The sequence below is a fragment of the Ursus maritimus genome, unplaced genomic scaffold (assembly GCF_017311325.1).
Source record: "Ursus maritimus isolate PB19 unplaced genomic scaffold, ASM1731132v1 scaffold_7, whole genome shotgun sequence".
NCBI classification, from domain to species: domain Eukaryota; kingdom Metazoa; phylum Chordata; class Mammalia; order Carnivora; family Ursidae; genus Ursus; species Ursus maritimus.
In genome coordinates, this window is record NW_024426885.1 from 53597366 (window position 1) to 53623001 (window position 25636).

General features: G+C 57.7%; 1 protein-coding gene across 2 annotated transcripts; it reads right to left on the reverse strand.

Moving 5' to 3' along the window:
* Positions 1–2032: 2032 nt before the first annotated feature.
* LOC121101223 (cadherin-23-like) lies at positions 2033–25278 on the reverse strand. Of its 2 annotated transcripts, none has more exons than XM_040624111.1 (11): positions 23776–25278; positions 22749–22897; positions 17898–18033; positions 15743–16131; positions 14774–14875; positions 14458–14460; positions 10651–10800; positions 9295–9423; positions 8283–8411; positions 7285–7512; positions 2033–4588 (listed from the first exon to the last, which is right to left on the reverse strand). In XM_040624111.1, the coding sequence occupies exons 1-11, from the start codon at positions 24110–24112 to the stop codon at positions 4559–4561; spliced, it is 1782 nt and encodes a 593-aa protein (XP_040480045.1). In that variant the 5' UTR covers positions 24113–25278; the 3' UTR covers positions 2033–4558. The 2 variants fall into 2 exon arrangements, with proteins under 2 accessions (XP_040480045.1, XP_040480046.1); XM_040624112.1 differs by having other exon boundaries at positions 2033–7143.
* Positions 25279–25636: the final 358 nt, after the last annotated feature.

Genomic DNA, 25636 nt, shown 5'->3' on the forward strand with positions numbered 1-25636 from the left:
GACCCCCCCCCCCATCCCCCAGCTCAGAAAGAGTGCTCCTGCCCTAGGGGGAGGCTGGCCTGGCCCAGCCCTCAGCTTCTGACCTCCAGGCAGATATAATTTCTAAGAATTTGGCTGCCAGACCCCAAGCCCGGCTGCTGCTGTGTGGAGGGTGGGAGGGAGGAGGCCCCAGAGCAGAAAGCCACCACACTTCCTCCCCAGCTTCCTCCTGCATGGCCTCGAGCTCTTCTTCTCTGGACCCTTACAAGTGAACACGTCTCAGCTTCGTGGTTTCCTGTTTTCAGTGAAATTTACTCTGAGCTCCAGGCTCCATCTTCATCCATGACCACACGCTCCGCCCCCAGGGGCCCGAAGGCACCCTCCCTGCCGCTCACGAGCTCATGAGGCGGGGCAGCCTGCAGAGGAGCCCTCCACGCTCGCGTGGGGGTGGCCGGGCCTCTGGAGGCACCTGCCCCGAGGGCTGGTCCCTGTGGGCCCTATAGCTCAGTGCCTGTGGGCCGGGGTGCACAGAACGGAGCAGGGGAGTGGGATCATCGTGCCTGCCTCTAATGGGGCTGGGAGGAACACGGGGCCTCCAGAAAGCCAGCTGCCAGGCAGGGTGGGACTGAGGCAGGAGGCTGATGGGTCATGGCACTGTCTGAGGCCCTCAGGAGGCAATCTGTGCTTTGAGGCACGAAGTAATTGTTAAGAGCTGTATCAGGAATTATAAGGGCCATCATTCCTGTAACGTCCTCCCGATGCCCACGTTTCATAAAGAGAGCCTGCCTTTATTCCCTCCAAGGGAGAGGCTAAGGGAATGGAATGGACGCTCTCTGAACACATGCCATGGGGGCCGCCGGAGATGCTGCTGTTGGATCAGGCTGGCCCTGCCGGGGGGCGTCTGTGACGAGGGGCACTGGGGTAGGTTTGCAGGAACGCGGGGGCCTGCTTCTCAAAAGACCAGCCCTAGGGCCAAGGGGCCGAGGCACTGCCTTCTTTAGGGAATGTTCTGTGGTTAGGGCCCCAGGAAGACATCGTGGAGAGACGACCACCCCAGCTTGGGCACTGCCTCCCAGAAGGGGCCTTCCTGGGTGTCAGCTAGAGCACCCCAAGGCTGGTCTGACTGTGATTTCTCAGGAAGTCCAGGGGCACGGCAATGGGCAGAAAGGGACTGGGGTTGCCAGCCAGGATGCCAGCGGCAAAGGCCTCTCGAGAAGTAGACGCTCAGAGCCCAGCTTCGCAGGTGTCCCAGCCCACAGAGGGCACCCTGGCCACACAGCCCTTCCACTGGGCATTCACTGGGTCTGCTTGGCACAGTGCCTCTCTTTCCCGTACGGACGCTATGTCTCCCTAACTATTCTGGGAGCTCCAAAAGGGCGGCGGGTCCAATAACAGCCTGTCCTTTGGACCCGGCTGCAGAGCTGACAACTGGAGCATGGCCATGGGGTGATGGGTTGAACTGGGATGCCAGGGTCCTGCTCTTGGGACCACTCACAGGCCACCTCCCCCCCCACCCCCCCCGCCTTTCCACCAGCTCTAGTTCTTAGCAGCTCGTGCTTGGTGGGATCTCCCGAAGGGCAGTATGATGAGCTCGTGCAGAGCCCGGGGGCGGGGGGGCAGAGGATTTATTCGGTCTCGCAATTCTCATCTGGTGGCATGACTTCCTAAAATGTATGTTGGGAGCGGTTCTGAAGTAGCAATAGAGCTTAATGAGAAAATGCTGCCACCAGCAACCCCGGGCACACGATGGAGAAGTGGTAGCTTGTGGCCTACCTCTTGGCCTTTTCTGTTACGATACCACGTGTTCCAAAACACACACGTTATTGCTTTTTCGATTGCTCCTCCCCCACCAGAAAACCCTGGGAGGCTTTATGGCGTCCATTTCATGCACAGGAAAACCGAGGCTCCAAAAGACTTGTGTCTTGTGACAACAAGTGAATGTGGAACTGGGACTAAGACCTGGCTCTTCTGCTTCTCAGGCTCGTGCTCCTTCCTCTTCACTGGACTGAATGGCACCAGAGGCCAGACTTAGACCTACGCACCTGTGCCCACAGGCCCAGGGCTCCATTTCTTTGGCATCGTTCTCATCACTCCCCTTTCTGCCTGGCAACCCTGAAGCACAGGACTCCTGGTGGGCACAGTGGCCTGTGCCCCCCTGACTCGCTTACTGTGGGGGAGGGGAAGGGAGAAGCTCTCAGCTGACCACAGAGCCCCACGGTCTCTGGGACGGAGATGCGTGCATGGCATTTGAGCAGTGGCAGGACAACCCTCAAGATGCAGGACAAGGGAAGGATCTGGGTGTCATGCTGGGCCGGAGGAGGCTGGCTTTCTGGGTGTGCGGCCCAGGGAAGGGGCCAGGCTGGGGATTCCTGCGCTTGAGCCAGGGGAAGCAGGCTTCATCCACAGCAGCAGAGGCCACGTTTAATACACAGAAGAGCTCTTGGCCCTACAGATAGGAGGTCCGCTGCCAAGAGCAATGTCCCCAGCTCGCAGACTTTCTCTGGGCTACTGCTGGGCTACTACTCTTGGACCAGCAAGTGGGTGGTGGCGACCTCTGTCCCTCTCCCTGGACAGGTGACTTCTGTAGGTCCCCACCAGCCTGAGATGCCAGAGCTGATTGGCTGGGATTGTCTAACCTGCTGCCTGTGATTTGTGTGGCAGGGGGGCCCCCGGTCAGGCCCTCCCTCTCTCCATCCTCCTGCCAAGGTGCCTCTGTGGCTGGGGCTCAGCTTCTGACCTCCCAGTTGCCTTCCGTCCTTCCTCCCCGGGCCCAGCCCTTCCTCTTGCAGGGGCCTCCCTGACGGCCACTTCGACCCCTCCCCCTAGCCTGGCCTCCCTTGCCTGTGGCCCGGAGCTAGCCAGAGAGCAGAGGCTGCACAATGATTTCCCCTGGCTGGGTGGCACACCATTGTGTGACCGGCCTGGGCTGGCCCGGATGCCCCTTGCTGCACAGCTGTTCCTAGCTCGGGGTGATACAGGGCTGAGAGCTGGGTGGGGACAGGAATGTACAGTTCTCAGGAAATTGGGGGGAGGGGGCCCAGGGTGAAATGAAGAGATAAGAGGACTCAGATACAAGATTTCTCTTGGTGGCTGAATCCCAGGCCCCTGCTAAAAGAGCTTCACTCCGTAAGTCACAGGTGCAAATGATGTCTTATCCAGAAAACCTTCCCTGGTTCTTGGCTCCAAGTTCCTGGCACTTCATCACATCACAGACTGGCAACTCTCTGTTATGTGGCCATCTCCCCTCTAGTTTGGGGGCTTCTTGAGGGCAGGACTGTACCCAACTCATGTCTGACTTCCGGGCCTCTAGCGTAGGCCAGGCACATATTTGGTGTTGAACGAAGAAAGGAAGGACTCTTACTTGCCCTTGGGGGTTGGTCCTGTGCCGGTGAGGGCTGGCTTGGGCCAGGCAGATAATTGCAGGCGGAAACAAGAGGATGGTGTGTGGGTCGGCCGGGCATCTCTGGACAGATATGTGCAGAGTGACATCCACCCGTAAGACCATGACGACCTTTCCTGGCACCTTGGAATGCTGCTCAGGGCTCTGGCTGGTGAAGGAGGGCTTGGAACGACGCTATCCTCGAACACCAACCAGGGAAATCCGCCCAACAGCAGAGAAGGGACCTCCTCTGGTCACCTCTGGCTTGGCCCTCAGTTTTGTGCTTGACCCTGGGGCTGTCTAGAGGGGACAGTCTGATCACTGGAAGCAAATCTTCAAGGATCCAGTGCTCCTTGGAAGCAGATGCCAATCATGGCCGAGCCCTGGCCTCAGGGCCCTCTCTTGCGGCTTGTGCCCTGTCCTCATCCTGGCTCAGCTGTACTGGGAATGGGCGGAGGGGGCCCGTGAGAAAGTAGTGCGATCAGCCCTAGGGCAGGCCCCAGAGATGATGTCACCGGGAGGATATATACACAGAGAGCCGCACTCTTGGCTCTGAATCCTGCCACGGGCCTGAACTGCGCGCAGCAACTCGAACCCACCCCTGGTGATTGCTCACTCTTAGGCCTTTGTTCAGGTGGTTCAGGGGTCCAGGATATGCTTTGTTGTGCTAATGATGGCTGAGTGACAAGACAGCCTGGTGTCACCTCCTTCGAGAAGCCTTCCCCAAGCCCTTGCTAGCGCTCCTGAATGCAGGCCCATCTGCACGTTGGCCCCTGCGCTTGGACAGCCTCACTGCCTCCCCTCCTCGGCTGTGTTTTACCACGGCAGGGACCGACACTGCTTCCTCCCTGGACCCTGGTGCCTGGCACAGAGAGGGCACTCAGGGAACACCCGCTGCCTGAACGAACGGACGGACACCTATGTTCTAGTGCTCAGTTCTCAGCTACTCTCCTGCGGTCACCGCAATTCCTCACCGTCGCACGTCCCTTACGGAAGTCAAATACCAGGGATCTTTCCTCAACCTGAAGAAACAGGAGAACGAGTTGAAAGGATAGATTCTTTTTGACCTGAAAAACGTCTGCTGTAAATCTTTGCCCAGCTGCACCTGACGCTGTTTGTCTGTGTCATGGTGTTACAGCCCAGGAGCCATACACATATTTCCTCAGCGATGGCCTCAGGGAAGCCCAGGCCTGGTCCGAGTCATCTGGAAGGTGCTTTCCGGGGCTCGAGCTGGTGATGGCCAGAATGAGGAAGGTAGAGAAAGGGAGATTATACTTCTCACCACCCAACTTCCCATAGTCTTACCAAGGGGCTGGAGAGCCTGAGATCTCCTTCAAGGCGGGGCCAGAATATCAGCGGGGTGGGGCGGGGTGGGGGGTGGGGTGTCTGTCAACAGAAACTCTTTCTGGCCATGGGGACCGGCCCTAAGTTCTGCAGGAACCGCTTGAGTAGTGGCCCACCCATTCCTGGTGGTTAAATGTGGCTGGGGTGATTTCACGTTTCCCCAATTGTCCTTTCTTCTGAAAACCAAAAGGAAGCCATAGGTCACCTCCAACACTCAGGGTCTCAGAATGTCATGGGTGTCACTGACTGCCTCCCGAGGAAACTCTAGAACTGTGGGATGCGGGGGATGGGGGAGCAGGGGTGAGGTCCGTGTGCTCACTGGCCTAGGTCGGGATGGGGAGCAGGAGGACAGCACGTGCTCTCAGTTTCCCACCCCAGATCTAGTCTCTATCCTTCCCTCAACGACAAACTCTGCTTTTGTTTGAGGCGGTGATGTATCTGGCTCCCACGTAATGAGCTAGTCCCGACAATCCTGTCATTTTTTCCAATCTCCCTTGCAGCGAGGGTGCCCCTATGAACATTTTCTGGCCACAGGCAGAGGCGGAACTTTAGAGAGTAGTTCTGGAAAAACTTTTGCTTTCTTGATAAAGGGGCAGAAATGGCTTGCATAGCTCTTTGTCTTCTTGTTATTTCCTGCTTCATATGCTGACATGATGGCTGGTGCTTTAGCAGCCATTATGCACCATGGGGGAAAGGTCAAGAGGCATTAACTCTGACATCACTGAGTACAAAACCAACATTTGTAATTCTCTCCAGAGGTTTGTTATGTGAATAAAATGCATTCTGATTTATTGATGACTCTAGAGTTAAGTTTCTGTCACTTGTAGCCAAACACATCTCTAAATGCCATTGGTGAGATGACCAGGATGATGCCTTGCCCTGAAGCCGGGTGCAGTTAGGGAGGGATTGTCAAAAGAGTCCTTCCATGTCACCACAGTAACTGATATCCCAACCTGTTCCCCCCTCAGGTAGTTGTATGTGTCCTGTAAACATGCCTCAGTTTGGCTCACTGGGTGGGAATGGCTGAAATGTTAATGGGGACACTGGCAGCTATGGAGCTGAGGATGCCCAGGGTGTGCCCAGAGCCAGTCCCATCGCCTCAGCATCTCAGAATGTGTTTTCCCAGGATGGGTCAAATTCCACCATCCTCCCCAGAGACACTGCAGATAAACAGCCCAGCCCAGGCCTGCTCTGACCCCACAGTCCATAGTGCTGCTGCCAAAGGGGAGGGTCTAACAGGGTCACCTGTAGAGGGCAAAGGGACAGGGCTGAGACCTTATTTATGATTGGGTTCCCAAGGTGAACAAAGTACAAAAATGTCCCCAATCCTTTATATCTTCCCGTATCCACACTTTTTACAACTCACTTGCAACTTGTTCCTTCAAAAGATAGAGTGTATTTCTCCACACTTTGAACCTGTACTGGTCTTGTGACTTGTTTTGGCCAACAGAATGTGCTAGAAGTAACCTCAGTCCAGTTCCAAGCCTGGACTCAAGAGGCCTTGCATGCTTCCACTGTCTCTCCTGGACGCTTTCTAGCTCCGTATGAACAAGCATGGGCTAGCCTTCTGGAAGAGGAGAGACAGGTGGCCCTGTCACCCCAGCTGAACCCCAACCATCCAATGACCCACAGCTGCCCCTCCCCAACCCCGACACAGGTGGGAGCCCAGCTAAACCAGGTCTCACTGCCACTGGGCAGAGCTGGCGCGAAGTCAATGGTTGTGTTCATGTCTCCATTTGGTTCGGTTTGCAATGCCGAATTACCGCAGCCATACGTAGCTGGTACAATCCTCTCCTCAGGGCTTACCGAGCACTTCCGTAGACATGAGCTAATTCAACTCCCCAGACACCATCTCATAGGAGATATCATCTCTCTGTACGGATGACGAGACCCACATTCCGAGAGGTTCTGACTTGCCGGCGATCGCACAGCCAGTCTACAGGGCTCCTTACTCCAAATTCCCCACCCTCGGTGTACAATGGCTCCCACCCCAGCCCGTCGCCCCCTGACCATCTCGCCATCCAGTCCTGCAGGCACCTCCTTCTCCAACCTTGCATGTTGCCTTGGGCGGAGGCTCTGGCCATTCAACCACCAGACGGGACCGAGGACATCAGTCCCTTCCAACCAGGACATACCGCGACAGCGTGTCACAGCAACGTGACAGAGGGCAAGAGGCCAGAGAGCACCTCTTCCTATCTGGCATGGAGTGTGGGTGAATGCAGTCTCGTGGGCACACAGCTTGACCAGTGGTGTGGCGGCTGGCCAGGCCCGAAGGGCTAGGCTCACTCTGTACCATCCCATAGAATTGCTGTGTAAGCAAAGAGGGCTGAACAGAGGCTCTGAGCGGCTGTGGGTGCAGGACAACTAGCACGTGAGTTCTGCACACGCGGTCCTCATAAATACACACGCGGGTCCTCCATAAATACTCACAGGCAGAACTTCTAAAGGCACAATAGAGGAGCCGTCAAAGATTCTCCCAGGGCACATTCTGCTCCCACCCCTCTTGTTCCCAGCCCCACCCCAGAAGGCGGAGCTGGTCCTTCAAGCACCCTCCACTCCCTGCAGCCGCCCCCATTACTCACCGACAGGGTGGGGGTGCCTTCGTCCTCCACGGTGACCACCAGGTGGTAGAAACCCTGGCGCTCGCGGTCCGGCGGGGCAGGGCGTGTGGCAATCTCACCACTGATCCGGTCCATGCGGAAGGTCATGTCCTCATTGCCCTCAGTGATATAGTAGGACAGGACGCTGTTGATCCCGACGTCACGGTCGGTGGCTCTCACCTGGACCACAGCAGTACCCCCACCCACGTTCTGCGGGGAGAGCAGGAAAAAGGTCATTCTGGATGCAAAGCGCCCCCAGGGCAAAGGCTAGCACCTGCTCCTGGGAGCCCAAGGGCTTCACTTGGGCCTTTAGAAAGCTTTGCTCTGTCTACTGTGGCGCACCGAGGGGGAGGATGAAGCTGCTGGTGGTGACCATGCTGTGGGCACCCACTACAGGCCGGGCTGCGTGAATTCACCGACGCTTCTCTGGAACCCTATGGGGTAGGCATGACATCATTCCCGTTTACAGATGAGAAAACTGAGGTACAGAGAAAGCATGTATGCCAGTCACACAGCCTGTCAGGGGCAGAGCCCGGGTCTGAATCCTGGGAGCCTGGCCTGAGACCTGGCCTTTAAAGCCCCCTACCATCCTGCTTTCATGGACGTCCAACCAGGTCCGATACCCAGCGGTGCTGCAGCAAAAACTTCCCTCGAGGCTCAGTCTTAAGAATGAATAGTAAATGCTTTGCTTGTTTAAAAGCAGCTCTCCTGGGGATAAATCCCATTTCCCTATTGGTGGTGAAAGGCCACTTCCTTCTTTCTCTCTCCTCTTGTCTCCTCTTCACACCTCCCACAAAAAGATACTGTGTTCCGGGAGCCGGCATTAGGGTGGGAATTGTGAATGAGTGCGCCAGGCCCCCACCTGCCAGACCCGAGAGCCTCGCGGGCCAGACAGACACTTAAAACAGTTGCGTCATGGTCACTCACACCCACTGCCCACCCTGGACATCCAGCTGTACGGACTCGAGAGCTGCCCTCACCTCGTTCACACTGACATTGTACCCAAAAGGGCTCTCGATCACTGGAGGGTTGTCATTGACATCCAGGACGGTCACCTGTAGGATGTGGTCCTTCTTCCGTGGAGGGCTGCCACGGTCGGATGCTACAACCTGGAGGAGGGAGAGGACTGGATTCAGGGCTAAAGGTAGGGGAAGGATCGGGAATATGGAGTCTGAAAGGGCAGTCTGCCCAGTGGGGAGGATCAGGAGGACAGAGAGGCTCGTGGGTCCATACCTGACCCTGTGTGGCCTGCCAGCCCTGGGCTCTCCCCAGGATTTTGCCTTCTGCCCCACCATTTGGAATCTGATTCCGGCGTGCCCAGTCTTTACCTCCTGATCCTACCCCTGACTGTATTCTGGGCTGTGCCAGCCCCTGACCATGACCTGGGCCTGTGACTAGATCCCGGGCTCCTGCCTCTAGCTTCAAACACCTCTGTTTCACGCATGCCTATCTGACCCCTGGCAAATAGAGAGAGCCTCCTATAATCTTTTCAGCAGTGACCTGGAGTTCTCCCCATAGCCTGAGCCTGTCCCTGGGAGCCTGGATGCTTCCTGGGTGCCTGTGGGGCAGCAGAAAGTACTCTCCAGGGTCAGACCCCTGCAGAAAGGCAGCCCTGGGTCCCCCAGAGTCCTCAGGAAATAGGCCAGCCGCAGCAATTCAGCAATAATGGCGGCCTTTGTGACTCCTCACACCTGCGCTTCCTTCCCAGCTAGGCAGAGGCAGCCAGAGAGGGGTTCTTCTGCCCATTGTACAAGAGGGGAAACCAAGGCCCAGAGAGAGTAAACAACTTGCCCAAAGTCACACTGTTTCTGGAAGAGTCAGGGCTCTATCAGCTCTGCCAGGCTTTCTCTCCTGGCTCCTGTGGCAGGGACAGACACCTCTGCTGCTCCCTGCTCTGGGCCCCCTGAGGACCAGTGACACAGGAAGCTGACTGCCAGGCTGTGCCAAGCTCTCTCCTGGTCAACAGAGACCCTAGGGCAGGGCGGTTCCCACCTTGAGGATGTAGTGGTCTAGCTCTTCTCTGTCCAGAGGCCTGGCCACAAACACTTCGCCAACGGAGTCATTGGTGGTGACAATATCAAAGGCCCTAGCGATGTTGCCAGAGGCCAGGGAGAAGACCACCTGTCAGGGAGGAGGGAGGGTGAGGGGTGAGAAAGTGGGGAGGACAGGCCACCAGGTCAGGCCAAGGGTCTCTCCCCTGCCCTCCCAGGCCCTCTGCTCAGTAAGGGCATTTGGAAAGGGAACATTAGACACAGAGGTGATGGCACCCTTCAAAACGTGTGCGGCAGGCCCACCGAGGCAGCGCAGGACCTGTGGCAGGTTCCTGGGGGCCTCTTCCAGGTCAGCATTAATGGCCTGGGGGCCAGAAGAGTGGGTGTGAGTCCCACGGCGTGGATGTTTCCCAGCACAGGGGTGGGGAGGTACTGAGACTTCTGGGGGCCCTGCTAGAAGCAGGCCCGAGCCGTAGTGTGACATGGGTTCCATCTGGCCCTCACAGCAGCGGTCAGAGGGAGATGCTCTTTTCAGTTTGCAGACAGGAGGCTCAGAAACATGTGACAACTGGCCTAGGTCACACAGCTTGCAAATGACCAAGAGAATGAAGATTTGAACGTCTGTGCTTCTGACCCCAAAGCCAGCCCCCCCAGAGGTGTGCAAGCCATCTTTGCGGGAGCAGAGGCAGAGGGAGACAGGATCTTAAGCAGGCTCCACGCTCGGTGCAGAGTCCAATGTGGACCTTGAGCTCATGACCCTGAGGTCATGACATGAGCCGAAATCAAGAGTGGGCCACTTAAGCAACAGAGCCACCCAGGCGCCCTGAGCAAGCCATTTTTAAATGGTGGAACTTCCTCAAACATACCCCCTGATTCACAGGACAGATTAAAGCAGCAGGAAGACTAGTATCCCCGGTCCTCCTTGTGCGCTGGGTCATCCAAACCCGGCGTGTGTGTGGAGGGAGCACCTCCTGCCGTGGGACAGGCCCCCCAAAGCAGGAGGGAAGAGGAGCAAGTCCTCTCTGAGACCTGGGGCCACATGGGAAGGGCTGGCACACAGGGCTGAGATCCCGAGTGGTTCGTGGCTCCGGTGACGAAGGAGTCAGCGGGAAGGGTGAACCCCTCTGCTTTCAGCTTGCTGTGGGGGGTGGAGCTGTGACCGGCCTTCGGGCTCCATGTTCACTTGACCCAGGCAGGGCCAACAGCCAGCACAGCTCTGCCTCCTCTCCTTGACCACGGACTGGGGTGAGGGCAGGGCGGCGCTGCCTTGGGGCCAGGTGGAGCCTGACTGCCCCTCCTCTGGTGGAGGGAGCCTCCTACCGACAGGGAAGAGCCAGCACTTTTACTTGCTGCCCACCTGCCCGTTGCTGCCAACGTCGGGGTCCCGGGCCTTGACGGTGGCCACCTGCTGGCCCACGGGGCAGTCCTCGGGCACGCTGACGGCCGAGTCGGAGGTGAAGTCAAACTGGGGACTGTTGTCGTTCTCGTCCAGCACCGTGATATAGACCTGGGGGGAAGGCAGCCAGAGACCTACCGCCTCCTTCCGCTTCCTGGCTCCAAACACCAGGCTCCCACCGTGGGCCGACTGGGGCCCAGAGCTCTGCCAGTTCCAGAAAGTCAGCTAGCATTCAGAGCCTGCCTGGGCCGACTGGGACTTTACACGGAGGTGTTGAGGACATTTTTCCTCGCAGTGCGATGGGGGAGGGCTGCACACACTCAAATGCTGGGGTCAGGACAGCAGGGTGGGGGTCTGGGGGGGACTCAGAGGTGGTGGGGCTGAGAGCTGGAAGGCATGGGCCTTGGCTAAAGAGGACAGAGGCTACTCAGCAAAAAAAAAATCCAGTGAGGAATGCCAGCTTGGCATCGGCAGAGCTTCCTGTTTTTTAAGAGGAACTCAGAATCCAGATTTTCATGAGGAATTACATGGTGATTAATAAAAATTAAAGGAAAAACTTATGTGCCGGCTGGTCAAAACACATCTGGCAGCCAGATCTTGCCCGAAGGCCTCTCCGTCGGTACATCTGGATTAGAGGGACAGAAACGGGGCTTTGGAACAAGAGGGGGCCCTGAGGTAGCCGGGTGGTCCCAGTGGGGAGAGGAGAGGAATCTCCCAATGTCAGATAGAAACTGGAAACTTGCAACTTGCACGCAGACTGAGTATTGTTTTGTGACTGTTGCTTCCAGCCCACGGATGGCCACGAGCCCCTTCAGCTCATCGAGGGGAAGGTTCAGATGGGGTGGGAAGGGCTTGCTCCCACCGCCCTGCCCCAAGCCAGACCTCATCCCCTCCTTCCCTGGGCCTGGGGTACAGGGCTCCCAGGCCTGCCTGCCTGTCTTGGGCATACATAGGCCCCCATGGAGAGCCGGGGGACACCTCCCGGCCACAGAGGAAACCCCCTACGTCCTTCCCCTCCTATCAGGTCTTCCTTCTTCTCCATCCTAGCCACGCCTCCGTATCTTTAGGGAGCTGTCAGAACTGCAGGGCAAGAAGCCCAGGCTTGGAGGCAGGGCCAACTCCCCCATTTACTAGCTGTGTGACTTTGGACAGAATGATTCAACCTCTCTGATTTTCCACTTCCTTAGCTGAAAGTGGGGACAAAACACATATAGCACCAGGATGCTTTGGGGAATGAACGAGCAAACAAGAAGTTCAGGGGTGGTACAGGGTGATCCTCGTCCTGCTTCCTGCCTGGCAGACTGGCATGAGCTCACGTGCCAAGGCTTTGCCCATCCATCATGATTTTGGCCAGGGCGTTCTGCGAAGTCCCAGAGCCCCAGTCTGCTCCCCTGTGAAATGGACTCAGTAATGCCCACCATGCTATTCTCAGGGCAGAACCAAACAAGGCCTCTGTGCTCTGATTCCCCCCAACTCTCTCGCTCCACTCGAGGCTTTGTTCAGGCTTCCTGCACTGTTTCCCACCGCAGAGTGTTTGCATATGCTATTCCCTCTGCCTTTATGCTCTTCCTTCTTGGCTGGGTAAATCCCTATGCTTTCTGAGGATCTCAGCCTGAGTCACTTCCTCAGGGAAGCCCTCCTCGATTTCCTTGACATCTTACTACAGACTCTCTCCTATAGCATACGTTGACTGGTGGGATAATTTAATCAACATCCCTCCGCCGCTGTAGCTTATGTTTGTGAAGGCAGGGGCTATGTCTGACTTTGGTTTCCTGTTGTACCCTGAGCCCAGCCCAGAGCCTGGCACACAGTAAGTGCTTCCTCTAGGATGACCACTGTGATGTTGTCTGTGAGGTGCTCCCAGCAGCAGAGAGTCTGCCTCAGTGAGGGAGAACGAGGGCAGGTGTCAAGGTCTATAGAATTAGATCTGGCTCTCTGTTCCCACCCAGGGCCTCATGGTCCAGATCTGCTTCCCCCAGGCCCCAGAGGCCTGAAGGTATGATGCAAGAGCCTGCCCCCGTCTGCCCCTTCCTGCTGCCTCCTCACCCCTCCCAGGGCCCACGGGGGCTGCCGGGGTCAGGGAGGAGTCAGGTATAGGTGAGCTGTGGTTTGGGGGTTCCGGCCTTGCAGAGGAAATGGTGCCACCTTTAAAAGGCCCCTCAGCCTGCCTCCACCCTAGCACCTCCAACAGTGCCTGGGGCCTACAGGGCTGGTGTTTCTGGGGCAGTGGGCCCTGGGGCCGGAGAGGAAGCCAGGGCAGAGCAAAAAGCCACAGGTCGTGCTTCCTGGAAGACGGTGAAGCGACCGTGGAAGTCCGGGGCCTGCACAGGAGTGTGTGCTTAGGGTGTCCCCCAGCCCGCGTGGGGGAAGGGGGCTGCCTGACTACAGAAGGGCTCTAGCGGCCTTGGTGGGGAGCGTCCTGGCCACCCTGGCTGCTTAGCAGGCTCCGCCTGGCTTCAGGTCCCAGACTCCTCATAAAAATGAGGGGCGAGCTGCAACTGGGCCCATTTTATAGATCAGGCTGCCGAGGCCCAGTGAGAGGGCCCCACTTAACCCGAGCCTCAGCTCCTCTGGCTGGGGTGGCCAGGAGCCGGAGCTGGGAGGTGCGGGACACGGTACCTGGCTAGAGTTCACCACTGAGGGTTCTGCTCACCGGCTGCTGTCTGGGAACACTGGGGAGCCGAGGCGAACCATAGAGCTCACGGCTACTCTTGGCCTCATTACCCCAGGCTGGCCCCGTGGATGGAGGGGGCTTTGGGATACAACTAGTCACAACGAGGGCCACTGGAACTGAGCCCCTCCAGGGAGCAGTGGGGCGGAGAACCCCAAGCAGCTGCATTGGGCTCTTAGCCTGGACAGTGGGTTGGTGTCTGTCTGTCTAGGCTAATGTGATAGCGACCCAGTGGGGAGTGAGAATGTGGCTATAACCAAGGCCGTGGATGAGCTGGACGCCCCATGTGGTCGACAGATGCCCTCAGACCAGACTGGCTGGGGCCTGAGCCCAATACATTGTTAATATTCTCGTTATCCCTGCAGGACGCTCCCCTGGTAGACCCTTCCCTCTGGGGACCACCCCCATTTCAACCCCCAGCCTGAGGTCCCCTGCCTGCCTCGCCCACCTGTCCTACCCTCCTAAGACCCTGGCCCGACACCTCTGGCCTCAGCGGTCATCCTCAAAATTCTCTGAGCACGTGGTTCTGCCCCAGAGTCCTCGAGGGCAGTGACTCACACTGTGCCCAGCATGCCGCAGGCCCCAGCCCCGTGGGCCCCACCTCCCACCTACCGCAACACAGTATGCTCCTTCCCTCAACCCCCAAGAGAGGGCGAGGTTCCCCTTTACAGACGCCACTCCCATCATATGCTCCTTGGGGCCTAGTTTTCAAAGGGCTGCTTATCCGCCATCCCCTGCCAGCTTCAGGCTGCTGGCGTGATCCTCACTTTAGACCCAAGGAAGAGAAGCACAGAGAAGTTGAGCAACTCGCTTGCGTCACACAGCAGAGCTGGCATGAAGCCTCCGGGTTCCTTCCATTGTGTGTTCTTCCTCCTCCTTGCTAGGGCCCCTCCCCCGCCACGGGCTGGATCTGGGGAACGTGCCCGAGAGGGGCCGGGACTGGAGTGGTTGAGAAGGGTCTGGAAAGGAACCTGCTGCGGGCCTGTCCATGTGTCTGTCTCCAGGGGAGGCAGGAAGGTGCCTGCCACACAGGGACAGAGCTGGCCCTGGCCACAGCCCACAGTACAGGGGACAGCCCCAGTCCACACGCCACTCACCTTCTATGGGCAGAGCCGGCAGGATGCCAAGAGAGAGAAAAGGCAAGGGTGCCACTGGTTAGCAGTCTGCAGCTCCCCCAGCCCCCTCCCTGCAGGGCTGTGCTGCGCCCCCCCCCCCACAGGTCTGCAGTCTCATCCCCAGCCCGGGCTGCCCGGGAAGGGGTGGCATGACGGCCACAGAACTGTCCTTGGGTGGCCGAAACCCTCACCCACTGCCTGGCCCGTGTGTGGGGTGGCTGGTGAAGATGGATGTTTTGGGGTGCCTTGGGTGGTGATGGGCTCTACCTGTGGGGCTCTCACCCGGGGTCCCACTCACCACAGTGGAGTCCACCTTGGGGCCCCCATCGTCTGCCACCACTGTCAAGGTGTAGAAGTCGCCTTTTTCCCGGTCCACCAGGCCCTTGACCGTGATCACACCCTGCGGGGAGGGGCCCAGATGGGAGAGTGACAACATCGTACTCACAGGGCAGAGGCCGCCCCGCCCCCAAGCAGACCCCTCCCTAATCCCCAGCATTCTGCCTACTTTCCCGCTTCCACGTCGCTCCCTCTGCCCAGCAGAACATCTCCGCGGAACTCTGTTGGCGCAAATCCTACTTCTTTCTCAAATCCCGCTCAGGTGCCCCCTCACCCGTGTAGGCTGCCTGCTTCCCCAGCCCAGTAAGATTCCTGGTGTTCGGGCCCCAGGGAGTTCCATTACACCTGTATTCTAGCTCTTTCCACATCTTCCCCTGTGGTGCTCGGATGTACATCCCTCATTATTCCCACTTCTCCTCCCAGTCTATAAACTCTTTGGGGGCTGGGAAGGGTCTCGTTCATCTTTGGGATCCCAATATTCCCTAGGACAAGACCTGCACACTTCAGTGATTCACATCTTGCCTATTTCCAAAGAAGGGACTCTGATAAAAGACACACCAAAGCAGAGATGAAAGTACGATCCAGATAGTAGATAAGAGACTAGCTGCTACTTAACTAAGACTAGCTATTCTGACGAAGCAATTTATATCTGAGCTTCCTAACAGCCAAGGTAAAAAGAGAAATGTGATGACTTGCATAGCTCTCGTCTAATAACAAGAAGGTAACCAGGTTGCCTAGGTAGAAAGTTTATCTTACCCCCGAATATTGAGAGGGATCATTACAGGGATATTTATCTCAAAGACACTCTGTGACAGAGAGGCCAGTGCCGTGCATATAGATGGAGCTCAAGAAATGTTGGTTAGCTTTAAAAGGACTGTGCTTCCCGCCCCTAAGGAGAGCCCTTGCTGTGCCTGCTCCCAGCCTCCCTCACCGTGACGGAATCTATCTTGAACAGGGCTTTGGCCTGGGTGCTGGTATAGGCGTCGAAGCGGTAGGTGATCTGATTGAGGTTGTCAATGGAGTAGGCCTGGACCCGCATGATCTCAGTGCCCAGTGCCAGGTTCTCCAAGATGGCCGCCTCGTAGGAGGTGTTGGAGAACTGCACGGCCTCGTCCAGCTCATTGAGCAGCGTGACGTAGACACTGCAGAAGCCCTGGTTGAAGGGGGGGGCCTGGTCGATGGCAGACACGTTCATCAGGTAGCTGGTTTTGGTCTCATAGTCCAGGTAATCCACAGTGATGATGAGCCCCGTGCTCTCGTCAATCTCGAACTTCCCCTCCGCACCAGATAGGATGCGGTAATTCACCAGGCCGCCGTCCCCTGCAAGAGGACACAAGAGTGTGCAGTCCCGGGGCGCCTGGGTGGCACAGCGGTTAAGCGTCTGCCTTCGGCTCAGGGCGTGATCCCAGCGTTCTGGGATCGAGCCCCACATCAGGCTCCTCTGCTATGAGCCTGTTTCTTCCTCTCCCACTCCCCCTGCTTGTGTTCCCTCTCTCGCTGGCTGTCTCTGTCTCTGTCAAATAAATAAATAAAATCTTAAAAAAAAAAAAAAAAGAGTGTGCAGTCCCAGATGGGGGTGGGGCTGCCCTGTGGCTTCCCAGGATGCCCACGACACACCTGCTACTGGCCCCAAAGGACTGGGTGAGGGGCCCTGGCTGGCCTGCCCAGTGTGTACTGTCCCCCCACCTCTGGGGGTTGGGTTGTCCCGAGAGACGTGGCAGAGGATGGGGCCAAGGTCTATGTGGACAGCAAGGCCCAACACACACAACCCCTCTGGGGCTTAGCCTTGGCATGAGAGATATGCTGGAGGGACTTAGTTCTGCTTCTGGGGCCTCTAAAGTTAAGCTCAAGTACCAACCCCTCTCCCCACCCCACCTTGGGTATTTGGACAAGTAGCAGTGGGGAAATTAGGGATCTCTTGTATGGGGGAGCTTTCATCTAGAAAGTGTGAGACAGGGGCAGCACCCTCAGAAGTGGCCAAGACTCTATTTGGTCCCTCCAGCCAAAGGGTGCTAAAACCAGGGACACCTTCCCCCATCCTCCCCACTCCTCCACATCAAATCCCAGGGCCTCGGTACATTCTTCGACCAGGAGCTCAGTTGGGATTCTTTAGCTAAGGTCCATAGACTTCCAGGAGAATGGCCATAAAACCACTCAGGAAATCTCAGACTTTCTTGAAACCATTTGCAAAACTCAGAATGGATGTGTATTCTTCTAGGGAGGGACACATAGCTCTCTAATTTCTCAAAAGGATTCCTGACCCAGAAAAGGCCATGAACCATCGGGCAACAGTGACATAGGTGGCCTGAACTGTATAAATGCACCCTGTAAGGCACGGCAAATCTGAGAGTTTTCAGACCGATCTCCCCGTTACCCCATCCTGTGCCTCAATGGGGCTGGGGATGCCGAGAGGGGCTGACGTGAGGGAGGGGCTGGAGCTGGGAAACTGGGAGCAGCTCAGGGAGCCTCTCCAGGGTGGGCAGTGGACCCCTCAGGAAAGAGCTCCTCTTTGGCTGCAACCCCGGCTTGGGGCAGAGGCCCAAATAGCCAGGCCCCATGAAGAGGGCCACCGTGACCTGGCCATGTTCTCCTTTGTTTCGCACTGCTGACTGTCGCTGTCTCTGGGGCTCGGGGTCCTCGGTGAGGGCCGGGCTGCCTTCAGAGCACTCCAGAACACTGCCCCTTGTGAAGCCTGCATGTGTCAGGCCCCGAGCCAGGCCCGCAGGACACGGAGGCACCACTGGCTGGAGGGGCAGGCCTCAGCCAGCTGTGTGACAAGTCCTTTACCTCCCCCAATCCTGCCTGGCCCCCAGCCAAAGGCTAGCCAGGAGCTGCCGACTCCTCCAGTGACCAGACTTTCCAAGCTTGGGACCTCCCCTCTCTCCATCCAGAGATTGGGACAACTCCCCCACTCCAATCCTTCTAGGCCTGGGCATCTGGTGGGGATGCCACCAGGACTGTCCCCAGAGCCCCTCCCCAGCCTGGGAGCTGCCGAATGGGGGAGGCTGTGGCATCCCAAGGATGACGAGCCCCACAGGAGTGGGAGGGACGATTTGTGGAGGGTGACTGCGGAAAGCCGGCCTCACCGGTGTCTCGATCTGTGGCTCGGACTACGATGACTGACGTGCCGACGCCCGCGGTCTCTCTAAGCCCCAGGCGGCTGTACTGCTGCTGTGTGAACACGGGGGCCTCGTCATTGACGTCCTCCACGTACACGATCACCTATAGGAGCCAGACCAGGGGTGGAAGGTCAAGGTGGGGCGGAGACCGGAGAAGTCCCGGGCTGGTGCCTGCATGTGTGGTCACTGCTCTCCTGGGCCAGTGGGGAGCTCCAGATGGTTGGTTAGCATGGCCCCCCACCTTGCACGGTACCGGGCATGGGGCAGGTGCTCGAACGTCACTTGATCTTACTCTTGGCACTGCTACTAACCCTGTGGGAACCTGTGACTAATTAGTGACTCTTTGGGGCCATCAAGTTGCTCAGCCATGAAATAGTAACATATCAGCCTGATAACTCATGCTCTGTGCCACGGCCAGGGTTGTGCGGAAGACAAAACCAGCCAGACTTTGCGAAAGTGCTTTAAAAGGCTGAGGTGACCCCGTTCAACTATCAAAAGCTATCTGGGAGAATAGACACGAAAACGTTCACTCTGATTGCGTCAGAGGACTTCGGCGCTAAGACCCATCTAGATAATCAGGCACGTTCTCTGGGGGCTCTCTCTGCCAGCAGCCAGCCCCCGCGGCTCTTGACGGAGGACTCACCCCACCCCGCCCAGGCTGCTGGAACACACACACACCCAGAGAGCCGGAAGTGCCTGGGAATTATGTCCCCTGGGGCAGCCCTTACCAGTGCCTGACGGGTGTGCAGTGTAAACACTCCGCTTCCTCAGCCCTGATTGCGTAGTTGGAGAGATTCTCGCCAGAGCTCCCCATGGGGCTGAGTCAAAGTTCCCCCGGCTGCCTTTCCTTCCCTGGTCCCACGCCCCTTCCAGCTTTTCCTGAGGACACTTCCTACTTAGCATCTTCCTATCAACTCTTGTCCCAGGATTTGCTTCTGAGGAGCCTGGCCAAGACAGCGGCTCTATCGGAACTGTGCCATTAGCACCATTTTCGCCATTGCTTAGCTGTCCTTTCTTTAAAGAACACATAGGTCTTGCGTAACAGAAGAAAAACAGTTTAAAAGATGTTTATGGAGAGAGACGTATATAGCTAGAGGTCAAGGTTACAGCATGTTTTTGCCACACCACCTGCCCCTGCCCCCTCACATACACACAGGAGCACAGGGAGGGTCTGGCCCAGGGACGCGCAGGACCAGGTCTGTGTCCAGAAGGACCGGGGGGGAGGGGAGGGGGGCACAGACTGTTGGTGCTTAAGGAGCCACAGGGAGGCCCAGGGCCCCTGCCTCTTTTCCCAGATGGGGGGACTGAGGCTCGGGGGCGGGGAGGGACCTACCCAAGGCCTCATGGTAACTGAAGGGGCAGGAAGGAGAGGGGGAACCCTCCTGGTTCTCAGTCCATCGACCCCGACTCCTCTTTGCTCTATGTTGGGGGTGAGCTGGCCTCAGAACAGGAGACCACCTCCTTCCAGGCTGATGGAACCAGGGTCAGCAGGAACTTGCCAGCAGAGGGAAAGCCGCAAATGGAGCGTGGGCAAGAGCGTGCAACACAGACGTCACACGTGCTCACCAGCACTCACGGCAGGCCGCAGCACAGACAATCTGACGGCACTAATGTGGGGTTTCCGATTGATCACCGCCCTTGGGATCAGCCCTGGCTTCTCTCCTGGGCTTAGCTGGGAATTTGCTGGAGAAGTGAGGGGACTTCTGTAGCAGAAATGGTGGTCTGACCAGTGGAGGACTTTCGTGGAAGGAGGGGGTTGCAGGGGGAGGAGAGGCATATGGGGGTAAAGGTTTCTCTATCTTCCAGCTCTTGGGGTTCCTTGCAGCCCTGTTGCGTCATCACATTTTCATGTCCAGACACCCAGAACCCACTATGCAAACTAAAGTGCCCACCCCAGAGCACAGCTGTTCTACAAGCCGGAACCTTCTAAGTTTGGCTTCACCAAGAACTTGGCTGGGAAGATCCTGGGTGGGGTGGGTGTGGGGGAATTTGCATGGATGAATTTCGGGAACTCTCTTGCTGTAAACAGAAACTAACCATCCATCTTTCAAAACTGTGAGCCTTCCCCTTCCTGAGTCTGCTTGTCCAACTGGCCTCTACTCCAAGGGTTGAGGGGGCACAAACAGGGCCAGTCTGTCAGGATGAGAAGGAGGAGGGGGGTGGCATGGGGCCTGGCCGTGGCCCGTGCTCCGCGGGCCGGCTCCACGCCACTATCCTCTTGTCAGTTTCAGCCTTGTTTTTAGCAGCAGAGACACAGGAGGCATAATGGTGTGTGGTTTGCAAACCTGAGAGACACAGATGTACAGGAAACGCACAGGTCTGCCAAGTTCTTATAAGAGGGAGGGCTCAGCTACTGAGCTCCTGGGCCCCCTGGAGAAGCAGCCCCACGGCCTGTGTCGTGCCATGCCCTCCAGTGGGGACAGGGCAGGAGACGCGTGTGCGTGCACATGCATGCTTGCAGGGTGCACGTGAGGCCCCCAGTTTCTAGGAGGGCCTTTCACGCCATGCTCCTGGGCCCTCATCTGTGCTGTCCCTGGTCTCTAAAGCAGGAACTGGAGGACGTGGATGGTCCCCAGAAGCCATCGGCAAGTGATGCTGGGGCAACGCTGGAGTCCCCACACTGTCTTCGGGGAAGTCCCCAAGTTTCTTGGGGTTCAGAGATGTGTGAACTGTGTCCTACAAAGGCTATGAAGCCTCTGCCCTGGGTGCCAGCTCCTAATTTCCCATCTTAAAATGACTCGGGGTGGTAGACAGTGGACTCTGGGCTCTGAAGGGCCTGTATGTGGGGCAGCGGAGTGTAGGGATTGAGAGGGCAGACCTGCGTGGACGGCTTGGGTGTGAAGTCCAGCTCTACCCTTACTGCTATGTGACCCTACACACGGTGGCCAATGCCTCTCTGCTTCAGTCTCCTCCTCTATACAATGGGTATGAAAACAGTGCCTACCTCGTAGGGCTGTTATGAGGGTTAAGTGAGTTCAAGGGCATAAAACACTTAGAAAATGCCTGGCAGAGAGTAATTACCATGTGAGGATTTACTATCCTTCAGGGTTCATGGGGAGCGGAGCAAAGGAGGGTGGGCAAGCAGATATGCTTCCAGCCCCCCACCCCCACCGACCCGCCCAGCCCGGCTTCCATCGGTTTTATGCTGTATCCTGGCCCACTGCATACCATTTTGTTTCAAAAGGTCTGTGGTTAGGGGCGCCTGGCCGGCTCAGCGGGTGGGGCATGCCGCTCTTGATCTTGGGGTTGTGAGTTCGAGCCCCACGCTGGGTGGGTGGAGAGATTACTTAAAAATAAAATCTTGAGGGAAAATAAAAGTCTGTGGCTAAAAAACGTTTGCAGTCACAAAGTCAAGGCTGATAGGAGCAGGCCCTGGAGAGAGGTGCCCACCTGCTCCTGGGAGGATGGGGAGCACAGGGGCCCCAGGGAGGGCTATAATTAGGAAGCTTAAAGTCTAGGTAGCCAACCCAAGCTACACTGACGTCCGTCCCTCCGTGACCTGACGTGGGCCCCACAAAGAGCGTGCTCTGACGTGGGCACACTCATCAGCAGGTAAGCAAAATTCACGGTCGTGCGGGGGAGCGGGGCGGTGTGGGGATGTCCCGGCGCACATTCAGGTAACTGAGCGTGACCTGCCGTCCCCGGGTGCCCCCGAGTCATCCCAAGCAGCCCCAAGGTGTCAACGCCCCAGGGATCTGACCCCCCTCAGCCATCCCGCCCCGGCACATCTCACTCCAAGGGGCAGCTGTAAGGACCCAGCCTGCTCTTTCCATCTCCTTCTGGGGCAAAGCTGAGGGGGTGCCAGCAGGAGATGGGCCAAGGCTGAGTCACCTACTCTCCAGCACCTCCTGCGTGATGATGACCCGGGCGGGCTTCTGTTCATTGTTTCCAGCCTGGGGAAAGAGTGGGGTGGAGATGGGGCTGATAAGCAGCTTGCTTTGCTCCACTCAGTCCTGGGTAAAAGTCCCTGCTTGCTCCCCACCCCGGCTTTTCCTATCTTCCTCCTACTCTTCACCTCTGGGGCCTGACTCACTTTCCACCTGGTTCCGGGGAGGGGGCTGTGAGCTGCTGAGTGTGCAGTGGGGGGAGGGTGGGGTGACCTTGAGAGGTTACCTCAGCCAGCCCCTGCCGCTGGGCAGAAGAGTGCCTAAACCAGCCCAGCCAGTAAGCGGATCTGTGTGTCTACTGTTGACCCATCAGGAAGATGAAGGGTTAATTTGATTTCAGCCACATGGGGCAGAGGCGTGAGGTAAGTCTTGGTGGGCAGAGAAGAATACATTTGAGGGACAGCTGGGAGTGGTAACTGGAATATTCTGGGGGCACTTTCAATGGAAAGTGCACTGAAGCGAGACTTGGGAGACCGGGCTCAAGTCCCGGTTCGATCCCCAGCGACCCCTCCGTACTTCAGTTCCCTCATGTGTAAAACCCAGTTGGCACCATCTCTGTCTCCAAGGTCATACTGGTGAGATTTCCTTGTGAATGGCGTGGGTAGGGGGGTTCATTCTGTAAGGACACCTCCCTTAGGACAGACATCGGTATCACTGACCCCCTTCCACATCTGGAGAAACTGAGGCTCAGAGCAAAATGACACGACCAAGATCCCAGGCTGGGCTTTGGCATCCCCTCCCGCAACCGTAGCCCCAGGTCAGTCAGCACCTAAACCAGTGGTGGCCTGCCCCCTTCGGGCCCCTGCTGGTGGCCGGCTCTGTGCCAGCGGTGGTCTCGGCCCACCTCCGAGGCCGCCGCTGAAGTGTCTGCAGGGCTTCTCGTGCTGCTGACCGCTAGACGCAAGCCCCACCCCGTCGCCCAGCCTCTTACCCTGACAGAGCTCCGCATGGGGCCCAGGTCATGGTTGTAAGCCTCCACTGTGAGCACGTGGGAAGAGTTCCGCTCTCGGTCCAGGGGCCGGGGCCCTCGCATAAGGAGCCCGTTGCTGACGTGGATCCGGAAGTTGTTGCCATGGTTACCTGCGTGGAGGGACAGAGGAGATGCATGGGCTCCGGCCTGGAGGAAGACATAGGGGGCTCATGGCATAGTGGGGGGGAGAAGTGGGGGTGCCCAGACCCCCAGAATTCTGACCCTGCCCAGAGGTCTTGGGAGCCTGACCGAAGCCCACGATGGCAAGAAGTCATCTGTCTCGTGTTGCCCTGGCCTGCAGGATTTGAGGGAGAGGGCAGGAGCCCACCTTGTAGCCTCCTTATGGGAAGGCTGGGGGTCCCCTGACAGCCCCATACCCACACGTGTCAGGGGATTCAATATTTCAGAAAGATCTGGGGCACCACAAAAAGAGGAGCCAAAACCCAATTCTTTGGGGGGGGTTGAATTGAGGGTTTGGGGTATGTCTTTGGGCTAGTCCAGTACCCATTCTGTCATCTTGGGGTAAGAGCACTCTGATTTTCCTTTGGGGATCCAGCCTGCTCCACTCTCAGTCCAGGGGCTTTGTGTCAGGGTGATCTGACCCTGATTCCCAGGGGGGCAGTTCAGCAGATTCTAGTCTCTGGCCAACAGTCATTGGTTCAGGGATGGTCCCACGCGATATGATGGGCCAATGACCATCTCCGGGGGGCTCGCTTCGGGGAGCGGCCCTACCCCAAGGCCCCTCGGTCAGGGTGGTATTCCATATGAAGAACATTAAGAGCATAGCAATCAAATGCAGCACGTTCACTTAAACACCCAACTTGGTGCGAGTGATCCGAGAACGTCCGTTTCCTCCCCTTGCCCACCCGTGCGTATGGCGCTTCGGGCTCCCTTGGCCTCACTGCCCAGACTCCTGGCAGCCTGGAGAAGCCCCGCCACCCTGAGGGCAGGAGCGCCGGCCCTCTCTGTCCTAGGGCAGCCCACTCACCGTGAAGGATGCGGTACCACACACGCCCAAACTCGCCCTCGTCTGCATCTGTGGCTTTCAACTGAGGGAGAACGAGACACGCGGTCACTCCTAGCATTCCACCCCACAGGGAGAGAAGACCGTGTGTGAAGCCCCTTTCCTGCCGCCACACCACCCCCAGCCCACCCGGCACAACCCAGGGTTTCCCACAGAAGCTGGGGGTCTGAGAGAGAAGGACACGTCTGTCTGTCTCGTCTCCCACGAGGACACCCGTTGATGGCAGGGGACCTGCCATCTCTGCTCCTTGATCCTCCGCCAGGGTCCTGGGGAGGATGGGGGAGCAGGTGGAGGATGGCATGGTAGCTCTCCGGATCTGGGCTCGACGAGGTCAGCCCATAGGAACCCACTTTCCTCCTTCAGCCTTTTGAGATCCCCGGAGCCTCATCTGGGGGGCTGGATTGGGTGGCTGCTTCTTGCCCACACTTTCCTGGTCTGAAGCCATTCTGGCCACACTGAGTCCCAGGGGGGCACTGTGTACCATAACAGCCACTTCGCCGAAACCCAGAAATCCCACCTCCCACCGGGTCGCTCTATCTTCAATCACCCACACATTCGCTCCGGTCTGGTTTCAGACCACTCTCCACCCCGCCCCCCCCACCGCCCGTCTTGCTTGGTTGTGCCTCAGGCTCACGCACGGTCTCTGATGGAACTTGGGGGCATGCTGTTCTCACTCAGAGACACTACGCGGTGTTTATCCCTCTTCATACGGAGTCCAGCCTTGAGGCTGCTGGCAGAGTCAAGGTTGGCCCCAAGGCGAGTCCTCTTAAATCAAGAACCGACCACCTACTCTCCCCGCTATACACCTGAAGTGAGTAGAGAGATTGCTCCCCTGGAAGGTGATGCAGGAAGTCTTGACACCGCATGGCTGGGAAGTCCCAGGGCCTCGGGATCTTGTCTCGATTGGTGGTGAATTGCTTTGTGATGCCCTGGACCCCACGCTTCTTCTGGATCTGCCCTCCTCTCACCACCTCTCACTGCGACCCTGTGGTACGCACTGGGGCTGCCATGTTCTTACGGACCATGGCCAGCAGTGACTGGTCCGGGAGAAGGGACCTGATCGAGACTGGGTCAATCTCACCCTTCGCTGCAATTTTGGACCTTGGGCCCAGAGAAAGAGCAAGTCCATCTTCCTACTGGTGAGAACTGAGACTATGTGAGCTCATCTCCTCGCCAGCTCTGCCCCAGCCGCACGGATCTCCTGACTACTTCTTGAATGCTAAGTGCGTGCTGTTTCCCCCACTGGCCAGCTCTCCCCCAGGTATCGGCATGCTCACTCTCTCATGTCCTCCAGATCTCTGCTCAAATGCCAGCTTCTCGTCCGGCCTTCCCTGAGCCTTCTCTGTGGAATTGCATTCCCCACTCCAGCACCTAGGCTGTCCCCACCCCCACCAGCTGCTGACATACTGCATCCTTGCTTAGTGTCTATATTCCCACAGAAGACGGGCCTTTGTCCACTGCTATCTCCCCAGTCTCCAGAACAATGGCCCTGGCACTGTGCCCACTGTGTTGTATTTCTGGGGCCTTGGAGGAGTTCCTTGAAGGGGAAGCTGCTCAAGACTTAGGCTCCTCTGCAGGGAGCTGGCTGCTGGGGAGGCTGCGGGGACACGCTGGCTTCCGGGAAGAAAGAAGGCTGGGGGAAGGGCATGCGTGTGTGGGTGTGCGTGTGTGTGTGTGGGGGGGGTACGTGGGTGTGCGTGCGTGTGTGTGTGTGTGTGTGTGTGTGTGTGTGTGGTGTGGGGAGGGCTGGAAAGCCACCACCTGGAGGGGCTCCAGGAGCCCACCCAAACTATAGGAGCAAGCCATGGCTGTCCCTCAATCCTGT

Excerpts from the sequence above, each read along its gene's own strand:
- LOC121101223 (XM_040624111.1), bottom strand. The coding sequence starts at position 24,112 with ATGCCATCCTCCACCTGCTCCCCCATCCTCCCCAGGACCCTGGCGGAG. Across the intron at positions 18,034-22,748 it reads CCATGCGGAGCTCTGTCAGG|GTGATCGTGTACGTGGAGGA; the intron begins GTAAGAGGCTGG and ends TGGCTCCTATAG. Across the intron at positions 8,412-9,294 it reads TAGACCACTACATCCTCAAG|GTTGTAGCATCCGACCGTGG; the intron begins GTGGGAACCGCC and ends TCCCTCCTCCAG.